General features: G+C 41.7%; 2 protein-coding genes across 2 annotated transcripts in view; one reads left to right on the plus strand and one right to left on the minus strand.

The window, feature by feature from the left end:
• LOC140346073 (C-C motif chemokine 20-like) overlaps positions 1 to 1440 on the plus strand; it is a 4841-nt gene extending 3401 nt beyond the window's left edge. Inside the window, exons 3-4 of the mRNA XM_072432322.1 lie at positions 545 to 622; positions 968 to 1440. Coding sequence (XP_072288423.1) covers positions 545 to 622; positions 968 to 1010 — 121 coding nt within the window. The 3' untranslated portion in view covers positions 1011 to 1440. The remainder of the gene's footprint in view (positions 1 to 544; positions 623 to 967) is intronic.
• Positions 1441 to 11323: 9883 nt separating this feature from the next.
• Positions 11324 to 15484, minus strand: LOC140346071 (toll-like receptor 13). The gene is made up of 3 exons (XM_072432321.1): positions 15216 to 15484; positions 13886 to 14003; positions 11324 to 11599 (listed from the first exon to the last, which is right to left on the minus strand). The coding sequence occupies exons 1-3, from the start codon at positions 15445 to 15447 to the stop codon at positions 11347 to 11349; spliced, it is 603 nt and encodes a 200-aa protein (XP_072288422.1). The 5' UTR covers positions 15448 to 15484; the 3' UTR covers positions 11324 to 11346.
• Positions 15485 to 15587: the final 103 nt, after the last annotated feature.

A 15587-nucleotide genomic window follows, 5' to 3' on the forward strand; every position in this document is an offset into this window, starting at 1 on the left:
CTTGGTGGGAGGAATGTGTGATCTTGGTGGGAGGAGTGTGTGATGGAGTGTGTGATGGAGTGTGTGATCTTGGTGGGAGGAGTGTGTGGTCTTAGTGGGAGGAGTGTGTGATGGAGTGTGTGATGGAGTGTGTGATGGAGTGTGTGATCTTGGTGGGAGGAGTGTGTGGTCTTAGTGGGAGGAGTGTGTGATGGAGTGTGTGATGGAGTGTGTGATGGAGTGTGTGGTCTTGGTGGGAGGAGTGTGTGGTCTTGGTGGGAGGAGTGTGTGGTCTTGGTGGGAGGAGTGTGTGGTCTTGGTGGGAGGAGTGTGTGGTCTTGGTGGGAGGAGTGTGTGGTCTTGGTGGGAGGAGTGTGTGGTCTTGGTGGGAGGAGTGTGTGGTCTTGGTGGGAGGAGTGTGTGATCTTGGTGGGAGGAGTGTGTGGTCTTGGTGGGAGGAGTGTGTGGTCTTGGTGGGAGGAGTGTGTGGTCTTGATAGTTCATGTTTAGTGAGGAGTGTGACACGTGTGACTCTTGTTTAATCTGGCTGTTCGTTCTTTCCCAGTTTCCACCAAACCAACGGCAGATTCGTGTGCGCCGACCCACTGGCCCCGCAGACCCAAAGAGGCATGAAGTGTGTCAAGTAAGTACCACCACAAAGTACCACCACAAAGTACCACCACAAAGTACCACCACAAAGTACCACCATAAAGTACCACCACAAAGTACCACCACAAAGTACCACCACAAAGTACCACCACAAAGTACCACCACAAAGTACCACCACAAAGTACCACCATAAAGTACCACCACAAAGTACCACCACAAAGTACCACCACAAAGTACCACCACAAAGTACCACCATAAAGTACCACCACAAAGTACCACCACAAAGTACCACCATAAAGTACCACCATAAAGTACCACCATAATCATGCAGATGTATGTTTGTACTCTGTACTTATGTTGTGTTTCTTCTTCATTGTAGTCAGAGGCGACAGCAGGTGAAATCAGTCATGAAGAAACACTAAGGAGACCAAATGAAATGTGAAATAACTCAGAAGAAGCCGTTAAATTCCCTTTTGCTATTTAAATGTGTGTGTTATTATATTCTTAAACTATACTAATGTATATATAATATATATAATATTCTGTATTGTTCTATTTTCTGAACAGACTAGAGTAGTATTTGTAATACACAACAAACACTATGTAACAACTGTTGCAGTGATTCTGTTACTGTTCACTAAAGTGAATGCATTAAAGTCATGTTTTACTACACAAGGTGTATCTTTGTTGTCAGTGTCTGACTTAGACAAAGTTAAATTATTCACTACTGTATTTGTATAAGAGGTTTTCAGCATGAAGCTTCTGTTTAGTACAAATAATATGAAAATCTCAACAACAAGACCTGAGTGAACTCTGACACTGTCAAAGCCCAGTATTGTTTTCATGTGCATGTGCATATATATATATATATATATATATATATTGTTGCACACTTCAAATATGAGGTTCAAAGTGTATTTTCATTGTTGTTTACTTCTGTAACAAAGACAAACATTTGTCAATGTCCATGTCATGCTCTCTGTTGTTACAGGAAACAGTTCTTCTTTTTCAATGTACAATAGCTCAAAATAATCATAAAATAACAAAATATCATATACATAAACAAATTTGTGACAGACATGTGTCTTTGTTCTCTTAGAACGTTTTTAGATTAAGCAAAAGTGTCATTTTTAACTCTCCTGGTGATCCCCTTTGTTTCAATTAGCATATTAGCATACTAATGTTAGCATAGCACAAAGTTACAATACAACAACAACCAGGCTTCAACTTCATAATCTTACAGACAATTTCGGCCTAAACTGTCTCTCTATTGCCTTATTCATGTTCACAGTTCCAATATAAACATTTGTTTTACCACTTTACCTGTAACAAAGACAAACATTTGTCAATGTCCATGTCATGCTCTCTGTTGTTACAGGAAACAGTTCTTCTTTGAGCAGACGCCCCAGATACGGAGATAATAGAGCTCCCCTTGTGGTGTGGCATAGGAACTACACTAATGCAAATCAAAGCGAATTGAACACAGTCTGTCTTTCTAAAACAAACAAAATGATATTAAATAAATTATAACATGAAATAAAATACATTTCGGGGGGTGCCCTATTTGCTAGTCCCACACTCTCCCCTCCAAAATTAAATGGCGTCCCGACATTCTGACATTATCAGTCCATATGTTTCTTTTATGCGTTACATAGTTCGAAGTTAAAGCAAGGTAGGAGTCAGAGTTCACAGTCTATAAGGTGCATAACTTCTTCAAGAAGACCATATGACATGTATCTCCCGTTGATGTCATATGTGCGCAGCAAAGGTTATCGTGCACTATAACCGTCCACTGCCTCCTCCCTTACATGCCAGGGGTATCTGCACTTTCTCTGAGTAAGGTTTCTTAACATAGCAATAACCTCCTATCATAAGAAAATGTCAGGCTTTACCATCAACCAAATATATCAAAAATAAATTAAAATAGTACTTAAGAGCTATGTCAATACAATAATAATAACATTAAAGCTGAAACTTTAAACTTATGAACCTGAATAGTTGCTATTGAACAGTTCAACTAAACACTTATTTATCTGACAAAGTGGGTTGTCCCAACCTATGGTAAGTAAACATTAGTCTTGGTTTTCTCAATCTTAAAGGATACTTTGTATGCTGCATCGAAGATGGACCGGGGTCTTCTTGGTCACTGCCTGCAGACTCAGGAGACTGATGGTCTTCCCCATTGATTTGTGTGTCATTGTCCTCGTCCAGGCTTTCAACATCCATCTCCTGTTCGTCCATCTGTGGCTCATTTTCCTCTACTGCACTTGAGTGTCTTTCCACCTCTTGGTCTTCTAAAGTGGTCTCCTCTGCCAGCTCATAGTGTTCCTCAGGTCCCTCGTTCTGTAGTTGTAATCTTTTTATGCCTCTCCATTCATCCTCTTCATCTGAACTGTGTTCTTCTTGTGGTTGCTGTTTTTGTGCCCGTTTGTTACTCTTCTTCTTCTGTTTTTGTGAAGGCAAATTGACTTTTTCCACAGGCATGAAGTCACAAGGAAGCAGGAGGTTTCTGTGCATGATCCGTACTCGTCCTTTTCCACTTTCTGGCCGTATCTCGTATACAGGACTGTCTTCATATTTCCTTTGAGTCACCACGTATACTTGGTCTTCCCAAAACGCTCTCAATTTACCCGGACCGCCTCTTTCATTCAGATTTCTCACCAAGACTCTGGATCCAGGATTCAAATCTGCCCCATATGTTTTCTTGTCGTACTGCATTTTTCCACGTTCACCTTCTTTGTTGGCTGTTTCTGTGGCAAGTCTGTAAGCATCATTCATTCGGTGTCTCCATTTCTCTGCATAATCTCTGTGAGATGTACTTTGGTCTTTTGCAGTGAGTCCGAACATCAAATCGATGGGAAGTCTTGGGTTGCGGCCAAAAAGGAGAAAATACGGTGCATAACCTGTGGCTTCACTGCGGGTGCAGTTATAAGCATGTACCACTTTTGCTAGAGAGGCTTTCCAGTCTGCTTTCGCTTTCTCAGGCAGGCACCGCAGCATGCTCAGCAGTGTCCTATTGAACCTCTCCACTTGGCCATTGCCCTGAGGGTGAAAAGGTGTAGTCCTGGACCCCTTCACTCCGCTGTACTCCTCAAGCTTGGCGAACAGTTTGTTTTGAAACTCCCTTCCTTGATCATGATGGAGTCTTGTAGGAAAGCCGAATTTCAACATGAAGTCTCCATAGAGTTTCTCAGCAGCAGTTTTTGCAGATTTGTCCCTACAGGCGTACGCTTGAGCGAATCGAGTGAAATGGTCCATTACCACCAGGATATACTCATATCCACCCTTACATTTTTCCAGATGGAGGAAATCGATTGACACAAGCTCAAATGGGTGCGTTGTTGTGATGCTTGTGAGAGGAGCTCTGGTTGGTTTGTTTGGGCGTTTGTTCTTGAGGCAGCTGCATACTCGTGTTATGTGGTGTTCAACATTGCGCTGCATATGAGGCCAGTAGAAGCGGTCTCGGACGAGGTTTAAGACTCTCTCCACTCCAAGGTGTCCCATCTCCTCATGCAGCTCTTTGTAGACGAGTTCATGGTATTTCTTGGGCAGAACCAGCTGGGACCGGTTTGCTGTTCTTCGGTACAGTAGCCCGTCTTCATTGATGTGGAGTTTTTGCTTTTCTCGAGCTAGGGCAGCTACATCTGTGTTTTGAATCTGTTTCACACCTTTCGGCCAGTGATTTGAGGAGACATATTTCAACACCTGTCCAATGATAGGATCATCACACTGTGCTTCTCTGAGAGCAGTTCGGGACAGTCCTTGTACTGACATCGTCATTTGTTCTACTTCCTGATCAGCTATTGCAGAAGAGATCGTGAATGGACACAGCCAGGGGTCAGTACTTTCTGCATTGACAGACAGAGCCTGTGTCACGCTGTGCATCACTTCATGTGCCACTGTCTGTGTGCAACTTTCCATGTATCTTTCCATGTCCAGTGGCATGCGTGATAAGCCATCTGCATCACGATTAGCTCTTCCAGGACGATATTTGATCATGAACTGGAAGTCTGCGAGTTCGGCGACCCACTGGTGTGTGGTTGCATTTAGCTTGGCAGTCGTGAGCACATATGTGAGGGGGTTGTTATCTGTGTAGACCAGAAAAGGCGGTGAATAGTACAAATAGTCTCTGAAGCGCTCACATATGGCCCACTTGAGGGCCAGAAACTCCAATTTTCCCGAGTGGAGATGGTAGTTCTTCTCTGGGGCAGTTAGAGTTCTGGACCCGTATGCAATAACACGCAACTTCCCCTGCTGGTTCTGGTAAAGCACTGCTCCTAAACCCTCCTGGGATGCATCACAGTGTAAAATGAATGGCTGTTCAAAATCAGGGTACCCCAGGATTGGCGGCTGTGACAGGAAATCGATGAGCTTATTCAGAACTTGTTCATGTTCAGTTGTCCACACAACAGGGTAAGATGCTGGGAGCTGACCACTTTTTACCATCTTTATCTTTCTTGTCTTCTTTAGAGCTGGTTTTTCTTTTGAGGCATTGTCTTTTGTCAAGAGGTTATAAAGAGGGGTGGCTATGCGTGAGAAGTTAGGAATATAGCTTCTGTAATAGGAGACAAATCCCAGCAGTTTCCTTACTTCACCGATTGTTGTCGGTTTCTTCTCCTTGAGTGCCTGAACAGGGGCAATGTCTGCAGGGTCCATTGTGTATCCATCGTTAGTGACTAGCCTGCCCAGAAATCGCACCTGATTCTTAAAGAGCTCACATTTCTTGGGTGTAAGTTTCACTCCATGCGTCTCATAGCGCTGCAGGACACTCTTTAGATCATTAAGATGATCATTAAACGTTTTGGAGTGGACCAGGTTGTCGTCCAGGTAAGGCAAGCAAATCTCATCTCGTAGCCCCAACAGACACTCCTCCATTGACCTCTGGAACTCAGCTGGGGCAGATGATAAGCCAAAAGGTATTCTCACCCACTCATATAATCCCCATGGAGTGATGAATGCTGTGAACGGACGACTTGATTCCTCTAGAAAGCCCTGGTGATAGGCCTTTCCTTGGTCCAACACCGAAAACCAGGAACTCCCTGTTAACGTATTAAGCATGTCTTGGATCCGCGGAATGGGATGGCGGTCCGGGATAGACTTTCGGTTCAACCCTCTGTAATCACAGCACAGGCGGAGGCTGCCGTCCTTTTTCCTCACGCATACAATTGGACTGGAGTAGGGCGATTTGGACTTGGTGATCCAGCCTCTGTTCAAGAGGTCCTCAAGGTACTCTTTGACTTCTTTATGGAGCGGTTTTGGTACAGAAATATAGGTGTGTCGTACCGGTGTAGGGTCACTGAGGCGGATCTTAAGCTGCAGGGATGGTATGGTTCCCACATCCTTGTCATTCCGAGCAAAGACATTGCTCATTTCTCTCAGCACTTGTCTCACTCTGAGCTGTTGTGCGGGGCCAAGATGATCCAGGGGAACTGGCGGATCCCATAAACTGTTGTCTTGTTCGTTAATCCTACTTGGTTGTTCTACAGTCTGTTCAATAGTTTGCGTCATTACCTCCGGTTGCATCATTTCCGCTGTTTTTGTGTTAGCTGGGTATATTGTCTTCACCGCTTGAGTTTGTCCTAGTGTGGTTCGTGGAGACAGGAAGATGTCATGAGCCGTGCCGTTTGTGATTGGCAGGGTGACACTAGACCACGTCCCTCGTTGTAGTCGCACCACACTCTCTTGAACCCCCAAGCCCTCTGGTAGATGCAAAGGAGAACTTGGCTCAAACAGGACATCTTGTTGTTCTGGAAGGGGACTGGTTCTCACATTACACCGGACAGTTTTTGTTTTGCCTGCAGGAATGGTAATCAGTTCTTTTCCTGTTTTCACCATGCCTTCTCTTAGCCCTTTCTCTTTATTTCTCATCACTTTCAAAAACACTTCAGTTTTCTTGCAGTCAAAGGAGAAAGCTGCACTGACAGCATCTGTCATGGCACGTGGTGGATATATGCCCCTATCCAGCAGGTACTCGATTACATTGAAACCAATGATGGGATCCTCTGCAATTTCCTCTTGACCTGTTACCAGCACTGGCACGAGCAGCTCCATCTGTGTGACCTCAGAAGTAGGAAGCTCAAACTTCACCTCCACCCACCCATGAAAAGGAATTGGAGTTTGGTTCACTGCCCTTCCGTCCAATATGCTATGGCCCAGGATTTCTGACAGACTTCTCACTTTTGTATGCGGAATATTCTGCTGTCTCCATTTCTCGTTGATGAGACAGACTTGTGAGCCTGTGTCCCACAATGCCTTTGTTTCAAGTCCATCAAACCTGCAGATGATCATGTGTTTCTTACCAATCAGGTGGAGGAGCTGGGCTCTTCGTTCTGGTGAGAGGAGATTAATGCTCACTACTGTTCTTTCTTTTTCTTCAAGGTCAGCTGCTCCTTTTGTTTCAAGATACTGAATACTGTCTGTAATGAGTTTGTGCATATCACTTTGCTCTTTTTGTTTTGACTGTGGAACCAGTGGAAGCGTTTGTACCATGCTAGCTGAGAGATCTATTGGCTCAGTTCGGTCCATGGGCTTTCTTCGGGCCCTACATCCTCTGGAAAGGTGACCACTCTGTCCACATTTAAAGCAATGATCACACTGTTCCTCCTGGTCACGCTCTTGGCACTTCTTACAGCCTCTTTTCTTATTTATGCGTGGTTGGGGGGAATATCTTTTTGATTCGACAATGGCACTTTTTATTTCAGCTATTTCCCCTTTAAGTTTGCTTATAACGTCCAGCAGTTCAGATTCTCTATGAGACACTGTAGGCAGTGTTTTAGTCTTTTGCGGCACAGCAGACGACAGTTCACGGCCTCCAACAGCATTCATCTCTGCTTCTTTCGATGTCTGAGGTTCTGCTTTTATTTCCCTGATTCTTGTTTCCTTGCTGTGTTTTCGAAACTTCTGTTGCCTCTCCCACTCAAGGCTTGCTGCTTCATTAATCTTTGCAATCAGGATATCATCAGTAACCTCAGCATCATCAAGGTAGCTTTTTATTTGGTACTTGATATTATCATTTATGAGTCCTGTACCCACAGCTCGCAGAAACTTTTTTTGTATTAGCTCAGCACTGTACTGTTCTTCTGCCCCTGGCTCTCTTGATGAAGCAAAGAGACGCTCCTTTAACTCTATTGCTCTGAACAAAAAGTTCTGTGGGGACTCATTGTGTTCTTGGGTGATGTTAATCAGTCTGTGGTAGAGATCAGTTGAGCTATCCTCTTTGTAGTGTCCTTTAAGGATAGTTCGGAGTTGAGCTAGTGTCAAGTCTGTTTTGATCTCTAACATATCACGGAGAGTCAGGCCTGGGCTAACAGCTCTGATCACAGCTTCCACTATTTCGGCTTCACTGTGCCCTTTTCTCCGTCCCATCTCGATCTGATGAATGAGATTGGAGTATGATAATTTATCCTTTTGTCCTTTTTCTCCAATTTGACCATTAATTTTGAATTCTCTGCGTATGATAAACTCAGGTAGCTGAGTTGGCGGTGGAGTAGCTGACCTGGGGACAAAAGATGGCTTTTGTTCATGTTTAGTTGCACTAGTTGTGAGTTTTGCCATTTCTTCCTCCAGTTTTTGTGTTGCTGTCTGGAAGTTAACTTGGAGAGCGGCATATTGTTCTTTCAGACCGGCCAACATTGCTGCCTCTGGACTGGGATTTTCTGTACCAGACTTAGTTGTGTCAGTTCTTCCTTTCAGACCATTTGCAAATGTTATCAAGCGGGTTAGAAACTCACGTGCCACTTCCTCTTCCTCATCTTCTGTAGCTTTATCAACTACTTCACTTATGGCTCTGATCAGCGTGTGCTTCTTTTTCAAGTTTTCAGTTGAGATTTTACCGTGCACGCATACCTCCAGGAGTTGCTCACAGTTCAGTTGCACCAAGACTTCACTGAGCTGGTCTTGTAGTTGTTCAAACTCCATCTCTTGCATCTCTGTTTCTTGCTGCACCGCTGATCTCACTTCTGACACCAGATTTTGTTGCACACTTCAAATATGAGGTTCAAAGTGTATTTTCATTGTTGTTTACTTCTGTAACAAAGACAAACATTTGTCAATGTCCATGTCATGCTCTCTGTTGTTACAGGAAACAGTTCTTCTTTTTCAATGTACAATAGCTCAAAATAATCATAAAATAACAAAATATCATATACATAAACAAATTTGTGACAGACATGTGTCTTTGTTCTCTTAGAACGTTTTTAGATTAAGCAAAAGTGTCATTTTTAACTCTCCTGGTGATCCCCTTTGTTTCAATTAGCATATTAGCATACTAATGTTAGCATAGCACAAAGTTACAATACAACAACAACCAGGCTTCAACTTCATAATCTTACAGACAATTTCGGCCTAAACTGTCTCTCTATTGCCTTATTCATGTTCACAGTTCCAATATAAACATTTGTTTTACCACTTTACCTGTAACAAAGACAAACATTTGTCAATGTCCATGTCATGCTCTCTGTTGTTACAGGAAACAGTTCTTCTTTGAGCAGACGCCCCAGATACGGAGATAATAGAGCTCCCCTTGTGGTGTGGCATAGGAACTACACTAATGCAAATCAAAGCGAATTGAACACAGTCTGTCTTTCTAAAACAAACAAAATGATATTAAATAAATTATAACATGAAATAAAATACATTTCGGGGGGTGCCCTATTTGCTAGTCCCACAATATATATATATATATATATATATATATATATATATATATATATATATATATATATATATATATATATAAAAGTACAGCATTGCAGAGTTAAGTTAACATGTATAAATTGATGGAAGAATGCACTGACATTGATGATGAAAACATGATTTACAGACCGTTTTATCAAGCGACTGGTGCAGTATAAAGGCACTTTTAGCGTTACTCCTCATTAAACTTAAACAATATAATAGATTATTCTCAGTATATTTTAGTCTTCAGTTTAGCCATGAGAAAGAAACGTAAAATCCCATTGAAAGTTATGTAGGCCACAGTTCACACACCATGACTTCCTCTATGTGCGTATCACTTCCTCTATGTGCGTATCACTTCCTCTGTGTGAGAGAAATTAATCAACAATGTCTGTGGTGGCGATGAAGTCAGACTTCCTCTGTGTGTGTTTCACTTCCTCTGTGTGCGCTTGACTTCCTCTGTGTGTGTTTCACTTCCTCTGTGTGTGTTTGACTTCCTCTGTGTGCGCTTGACTTCCTCTGTGTGTGTTTCACTTCCTCTGTGTGTGTTTGACTTCCTCTGTGTGCGCTTGACTTCCTCTGTGTGTGTTTGACTTCCTCTGTGTGCGTTTCACTTCCTCTATGTGCGTTTGACTTCCTTTGTGTGTGTTTCACTTCCTCTGTGTGTGTTTGACTTCCTCGGTGTTTGACTTCCTCTGTGTGTGTTTGACTTCCTCTATGTGCGTTTGACTTCCTTTGTGTGTGTTTCACTTCCTCTGTGTGTGTTTGACTTCCTCTGTGTGTGTTTGACTTCCTCTGTGTGTGTTTGACTTCCTCTGTGTGTGTTTGACTTCCTCTGTGTGTGTTTCACTTCCTCTGTGTGCGTTTGACTTCCTCTGTGTGCGTTTGACTTCCTCGGTGTGTGTTTGACTTCCTCTGTGTGTGTTTCACTTCCTCTGTGTGCGTTTGACTTCCTCTGTGTGCGTTTGACTTCCTCTGTGTGTGTTTCACTTCCTCTGTGTCCGTTTGACTTCCTCTGTGTGTGTTTCACTTCATCTGTGTGTGTTTCACTTCCTCGGTGTGTGTTTCACGTCCTCTGTGTGTGTTTCACTTCCTCTGTGTCCGTTTGACTTCCTCTGTGTGTGTTTCACTTCATCTGTGTGTGTTTCACTTCATCTGTGTGTGTTTCACGTCCTCTGTGTGTGTTTCACTTCATCTGTGTGTGTTTCACTTCATCTGTGTGTGTTTCACTTCATCTGTGTGTGTTTCACTTCATCTGTGTGTGTTTCACTTCATCTGTGTGTGTTTCACGTCCTCTGTGTGTGTTTCACTTCATCTGTGTGTGTTTCACTTCCTCTGTGTGCGTTTCACTTCCTCGGTGTGTGTTTCACTTCATCTGTGTGTGTTTCACTTCCTCTGTGTGTGTTTCACTTCATCTGTGTGTGTTTCACTTCCTCTGTGTGCGTTTCACTTCCTCGGTGTGTGTTAGTCATGCCAGAACAGGTCAAGCTGCAATAATAAAGACGTACTTTGGAACTTTAGCTGTGAAACCACATTTTTGTCCTCGTTGAACACTTCCAGGCCGCTGCATTAACACCTGCAAACACACTAATTGCAAACTGAAACTGTCATTAATCAGGACAGACTGTATTTATTCAGACGATACGAATAAAGTCATTAATGATCATAATTAAGTATATGTACAATTTTTTATAGACATCTCGTCTCTTATACGAGGTAAACATGTATAACTGACTTTACTGAAAGCCACTTTGATGTATAAGTACCGTATTTTTTTCATAGTTTTGGCCGCTGTGCGACTTATACTTATATTTATACTTATATACTTATACTCCAGAGTGACTTATATGTGATATTATTTGTTATTTTCACACTTGTAACCGCATTTCATACTCCAGTGCAACTTATATATGCTTTTTTCTTCTCTATTATGCATTTTTTGGCTTGTGCGACTTATACCCTGGTGCGACTTATAGTCCAGAAAATACGGTACATCAAACATTGTGCCATTTCTGTTGTCATTTCCTGCTTCTGTTCTCGGCCAGTACAATCGTTCGGAGCGTCGAGGAGGTCAGTTCTCTCTCACTGTTCGTCCGTCACGGTCAGCAGCAGCCTGTCCGCCGCCTCCGACTCCGTGCTGGTCAGCGCCCGTCCCAGTTTCTCCCAGAACAGATGCGCCTCCGGTCCCGCCGCCCCCGCCGCTCCGGGCCAGCTGAGGTAGGTCTGCCGCCTCAGCGCTTTCCTCATGCGGTAGAACGGAGACAGGTGGGACGCCGGGATGTCCTCCAGGAACACCAGGACCAGCACGTCTTTGCGCTCGTCGAACAGCCGGAAACTGCGGCGGGAGAGACGGGGGAAACGGGAGGAAAGAGAAACATTGTTCAGCGTGGTACAAGTTTGCTGCGTGCCCTCCCCGCTCTCATCCCCATTCCACGCTACGCTGTCCCGTCTAAAAAGAAATGAACGGTGAGGCAGGGATTTTACTTGCCTGACCAGCCATTCCCAACACGTTTTGACAGACGACTTTTCAATTTCCAAAGGGAGTGATTGACAGGCGGATTAACCAATCAGACAGACGCATTGTCCGTTCGTGTCTAAACAAACATGGTGGATTACAAGGAAAGGATAAAAATAACACAGACTGAGAAACGTTGCCGACTTCTGCTGAGTCAACAGTCTGAAGTAAATTAAGTTATATAGTTTGTTCTGACTGTTCTGAAAATATTTGAGAGACGTCTTCCGCATTTCAGAGACACGTGACACAAATTAGCGGCGGTGGTTGAACCGGTAAATGCTGGAAAGTTTTTTTTGACGCCCCCAATGGTTCGATTCCAGACCGAGACGCATTCGAACGGAATGTGGGAGAAACTATTTGACCCAGGCGGCGTTGACAAAGAACAGATTTTTTTTAATCAGAAACATAACATACCGTATTTTCCGCACTATAAGGCGCACTGTCAATGAATGGTCTATTTTTGATCATTTTTCATATATAAAGTGCACCGGACTATAAGGCGCATTAATGCAGTTTGCGAGGAAAGTGGCCAGATTTCCCACATAATCTTTTGGCAGTTGCTGTGACATATTAATCAATCCATATATAAGGCGCACTGGATTATAAGGCACACTTATTGTGCCTTATAGTGCGGAAAATACGGTACACATTTCTTGTATCATTTTGATGTCATGACTACTTTTTCTGGGTCATAAAATCTCTTTAATCAGCTCGTGCTTTGGAGTCAAGATAACGACTATAATTAACGACGATTATTTCAATATTCTTCGAGGTAAAGAAACAGAAGGGAAAGTGAATACAAAGGGATAAAGGGGAGGACAAATAAATAAATAATAGAATGAAAAAGGCCCGAAAGTCACTGGGACAGGCTCCAGTCACCCGCGACCCCAAAAGGGAACAAGCGGTAGAAAATGGATGGATGGATGGACAGAATGAAAAATAAATAAATAAACAATTTTTTTTTTTTTTAATTAAACATTTTAAAATGAAATACAAAATATAAAATGCAAAATACAAAATACAAAAATAGATATGATTGTTATTTAAGGGGAATCTAAATATGTTAATCATTACTATATTGTGTAACCAACTATATTCATTTTACGAAACTGTATTAAAAGTATAGCCAACTATATTCATTTTAGACTGTGTTACACTTGAGTTAACTCCTTATACGCACAACACACAGTCTATTGTTCCATTTGAGACATTCACTGCTCCTTTTGAGACATTCTTTGATAAGGACGGACACCTTCCCGGAGCTGCAGACTTCAAGGCCACAGACGTGCCAAAGAGCTCATGGAAGAACACCGGAAGGAGGCGTCAACCGTCATATTCCGAACTTTTAGGACTACGACAAAGTCTAAGGAATAAAGTCTGGCGGTAATGCAACACTCGGATGTCAACCGCCATAAAACAACAACAACAACAACAACAACATATATAATATCGGAATGATTCTGGAACACGACTATGTGTTGTGCGTATAAGGAGTTAACCCAAGGGTAACACAGTCTAAAATTAATATAGTTGGTTATACTTTTAATACAGTTTCGTAAAATTAATATAGTTGGTTATAGAATATAGTAATGGTTAACATTAAGATTCCCCTTCAATAACAATCATCTCTATTTTTGTATTTTGCATTTCGTATTTCATTTTACATTTTTTGATTTTTAAAAATTAATTAAATGTTTTATTTTATTTTATTTTTATATGTATTTATTTATTTATTTATTGTTCATTCTATTATTTATTTATGTTTCCTCCCCTTTATCCCTGTGTATTCACTCCCTTCTGTTTCTTTACCTCCAAGAATATTGAAATAATCGTCAGCTATTTTAGTACTTTTAATACAGTTTCGTAAAATGAATATAGTTGGTTATACATATACATATAGTAATGGTTAACATATTTAGATTCCCCTTCATTATGTATTAAGTTGTACTGTTATGGTAATGTTAGTTCAATGCACTTAAAGATTAGTTTCAGGACATTTTTTTAATCATAAGAGGTATTTTAGATTTCCTCAAACACCATAAACTATTAAAATATATGAACAATGAAAACAAATGATTAGAAATGATCACATTAAACGTAAATTACCTGGCCACTTGCATCTCCCTGGAGCACCACTCACTTTGTAGATATCTTCTGCTGATCACACAGAGAGTCTTCCTGCTTCCATATATGGCGTCTGTGATGTTGTCCACTATAGGCCTCCCTGAGAAATATACACATGACATGACTGCGACGCCCCTCAGAGGACAAACTACAACACTGCAACCACGGAACTGTCAACAAAACAGAAAGTACAAACTGTGGCTGGTGTTTTTGGTCAGTTGATCCTTGGGAAACACAGACATGTTGGCATAAAAGGAACATTGGCATGGAAATAGGCATTTTCGTTTCCTCTTTTCTTCTGCCAATCTGGTTTTGACTGACACTATTAAACATTAAATGAAACTGGATAGGCAAAGGCAAAATTTTATTCCCACGAATAAGTGGATTCTCAAAAGAAAACCTAAAATTAGTATAAAAAATATGTAATTGTGATTGAAATCTATTGCTGTTATTGTGAAAATGCTGCAGCTCTGACGGAACAGAAAAGAAAACACAAGAAATCTGAATAAACCTGTGATGCGATATGAGGCGGTATAAAATATAGTGAATTGTCAGTGAAGTGTGAGATTGATGGTAACATTTGCTGTTTAACTGTCAGATTTTAAGATTTGTTGACCTGGTTTAGGGTTAATATCTCTCTTTCATTATGATCGAAATGTATTGCTGAAATTGTGAAAATGCTGCTGCGCTGAAAAAAAGCATAGCAAAATATGAATAAACCTATGACCAGTATCTACAGCCAAGAACAAGGACACAACATTACATATTTGTTGACCTGGTTTAGGATTCATATATTTGTAATTACTCTATAACAAAAAAAAAAAATGCTCTACATACATCCAAAAGTCTACATTTCCAGCACAAATTAAGGTGAAATTAATTTTTTCACAAGCCCATGGACATGTGACTGTTATAGGATTAATATACTAGACTATAATAGACAAGTTTGTGAAGCCGATTGTGAACAAATAGTGATAAAGTTCAACATTTGTGAATCATGATTTGGCTACCGTATTTTCCGCACTATAAGGCGCACTTAAAAGCCTAGAATTTTCTCAAAAAAACTACAGTGCGCCTTAGACATGGGTTATTTCTGGTTGTTCTTATTGACCTCGAAGCGATTTATTTCGCCTAATGCGCCTAATATAAGAAAAATTATAGAAAATAGACCTTTCGTTGACAATGCGCCTTATAGTGCAAAAAATACGGTATTTCTTTCAAAAACGACGTTATAAAGGCCGATGCCATCTGTCTGAAATGACCGAAGCTATTTTCCTGATAAAAAAAAACGAGAGAATGGAAAAAAACCTACCGGGTTCAAAGTCGCGATGGTGCAGACACAGCTTCCAGCCCTGCTCCTCCTCCAGATGCTTCATGAGTTCTCCGTAGACCCAGGCTTCATCGTGGACATTGTAGGACACGAAGGCATCATACAGGTTCTGCACTTTCCTGTGTTTGTTTTTCGTATCGGCGAGCCAAGCCAAGAAGATGTAGTAGGCGTAGGTTATCTGAAATCTCATGAAATGGTACACGAACGCAGCCATCACGGAGAACAAGTTGAAACACACCGTTGACGTGAAACAGATGAATCCAATGTCTATTTCGCAAGACTTGACGTCGAGGTCGAGTAGCCTTTTGCCGTATTGGTCGCGCGGGTAATAGCACAGAAAATTATGAGCGTCGA

Source organism: Eucyclogobius newberryi, unplaced genomic scaffold (genome assembly GCF_026437365.1).
Source record: "Eucyclogobius newberryi isolate DKJ021-1_F unplaced genomic scaffold, fEucNew1.0.hap1 SCAF_579, whole genome shotgun sequence".
In the NCBI taxonomy this organism is placed as follows: domain Eukaryota; kingdom Metazoa; phylum Chordata; class Actinopteri; order Gobiiformes; family Gobiidae; genus Eucyclogobius; species Eucyclogobius newberryi.

Excerpts from the sequence above, each read along its gene's own strand:
- LOC140346071 (XM_072432321.1), bottom strand. The coding sequence starts at position 15,447 with ATGGCTGCGTTCGTGTACCATTTCATGAGATTTCAGATAACCTACGCC. Across the intron at positions 14,004-15,215 it reads CCATCGCGACTTTGAACCCG|GGAGGCCTATAGTGGACAAC; the intron begins GTAGGTTTTTTT and ends TATATTTCTCAG. Across the intron at positions 11,600-13,885 it reads AGGGAGATGCAAGTGGCCAG|TTTCCGGCTGTTCGACGAGC; the intron begins GTAATTTACGTT and ends CTCCCGCCGCAG.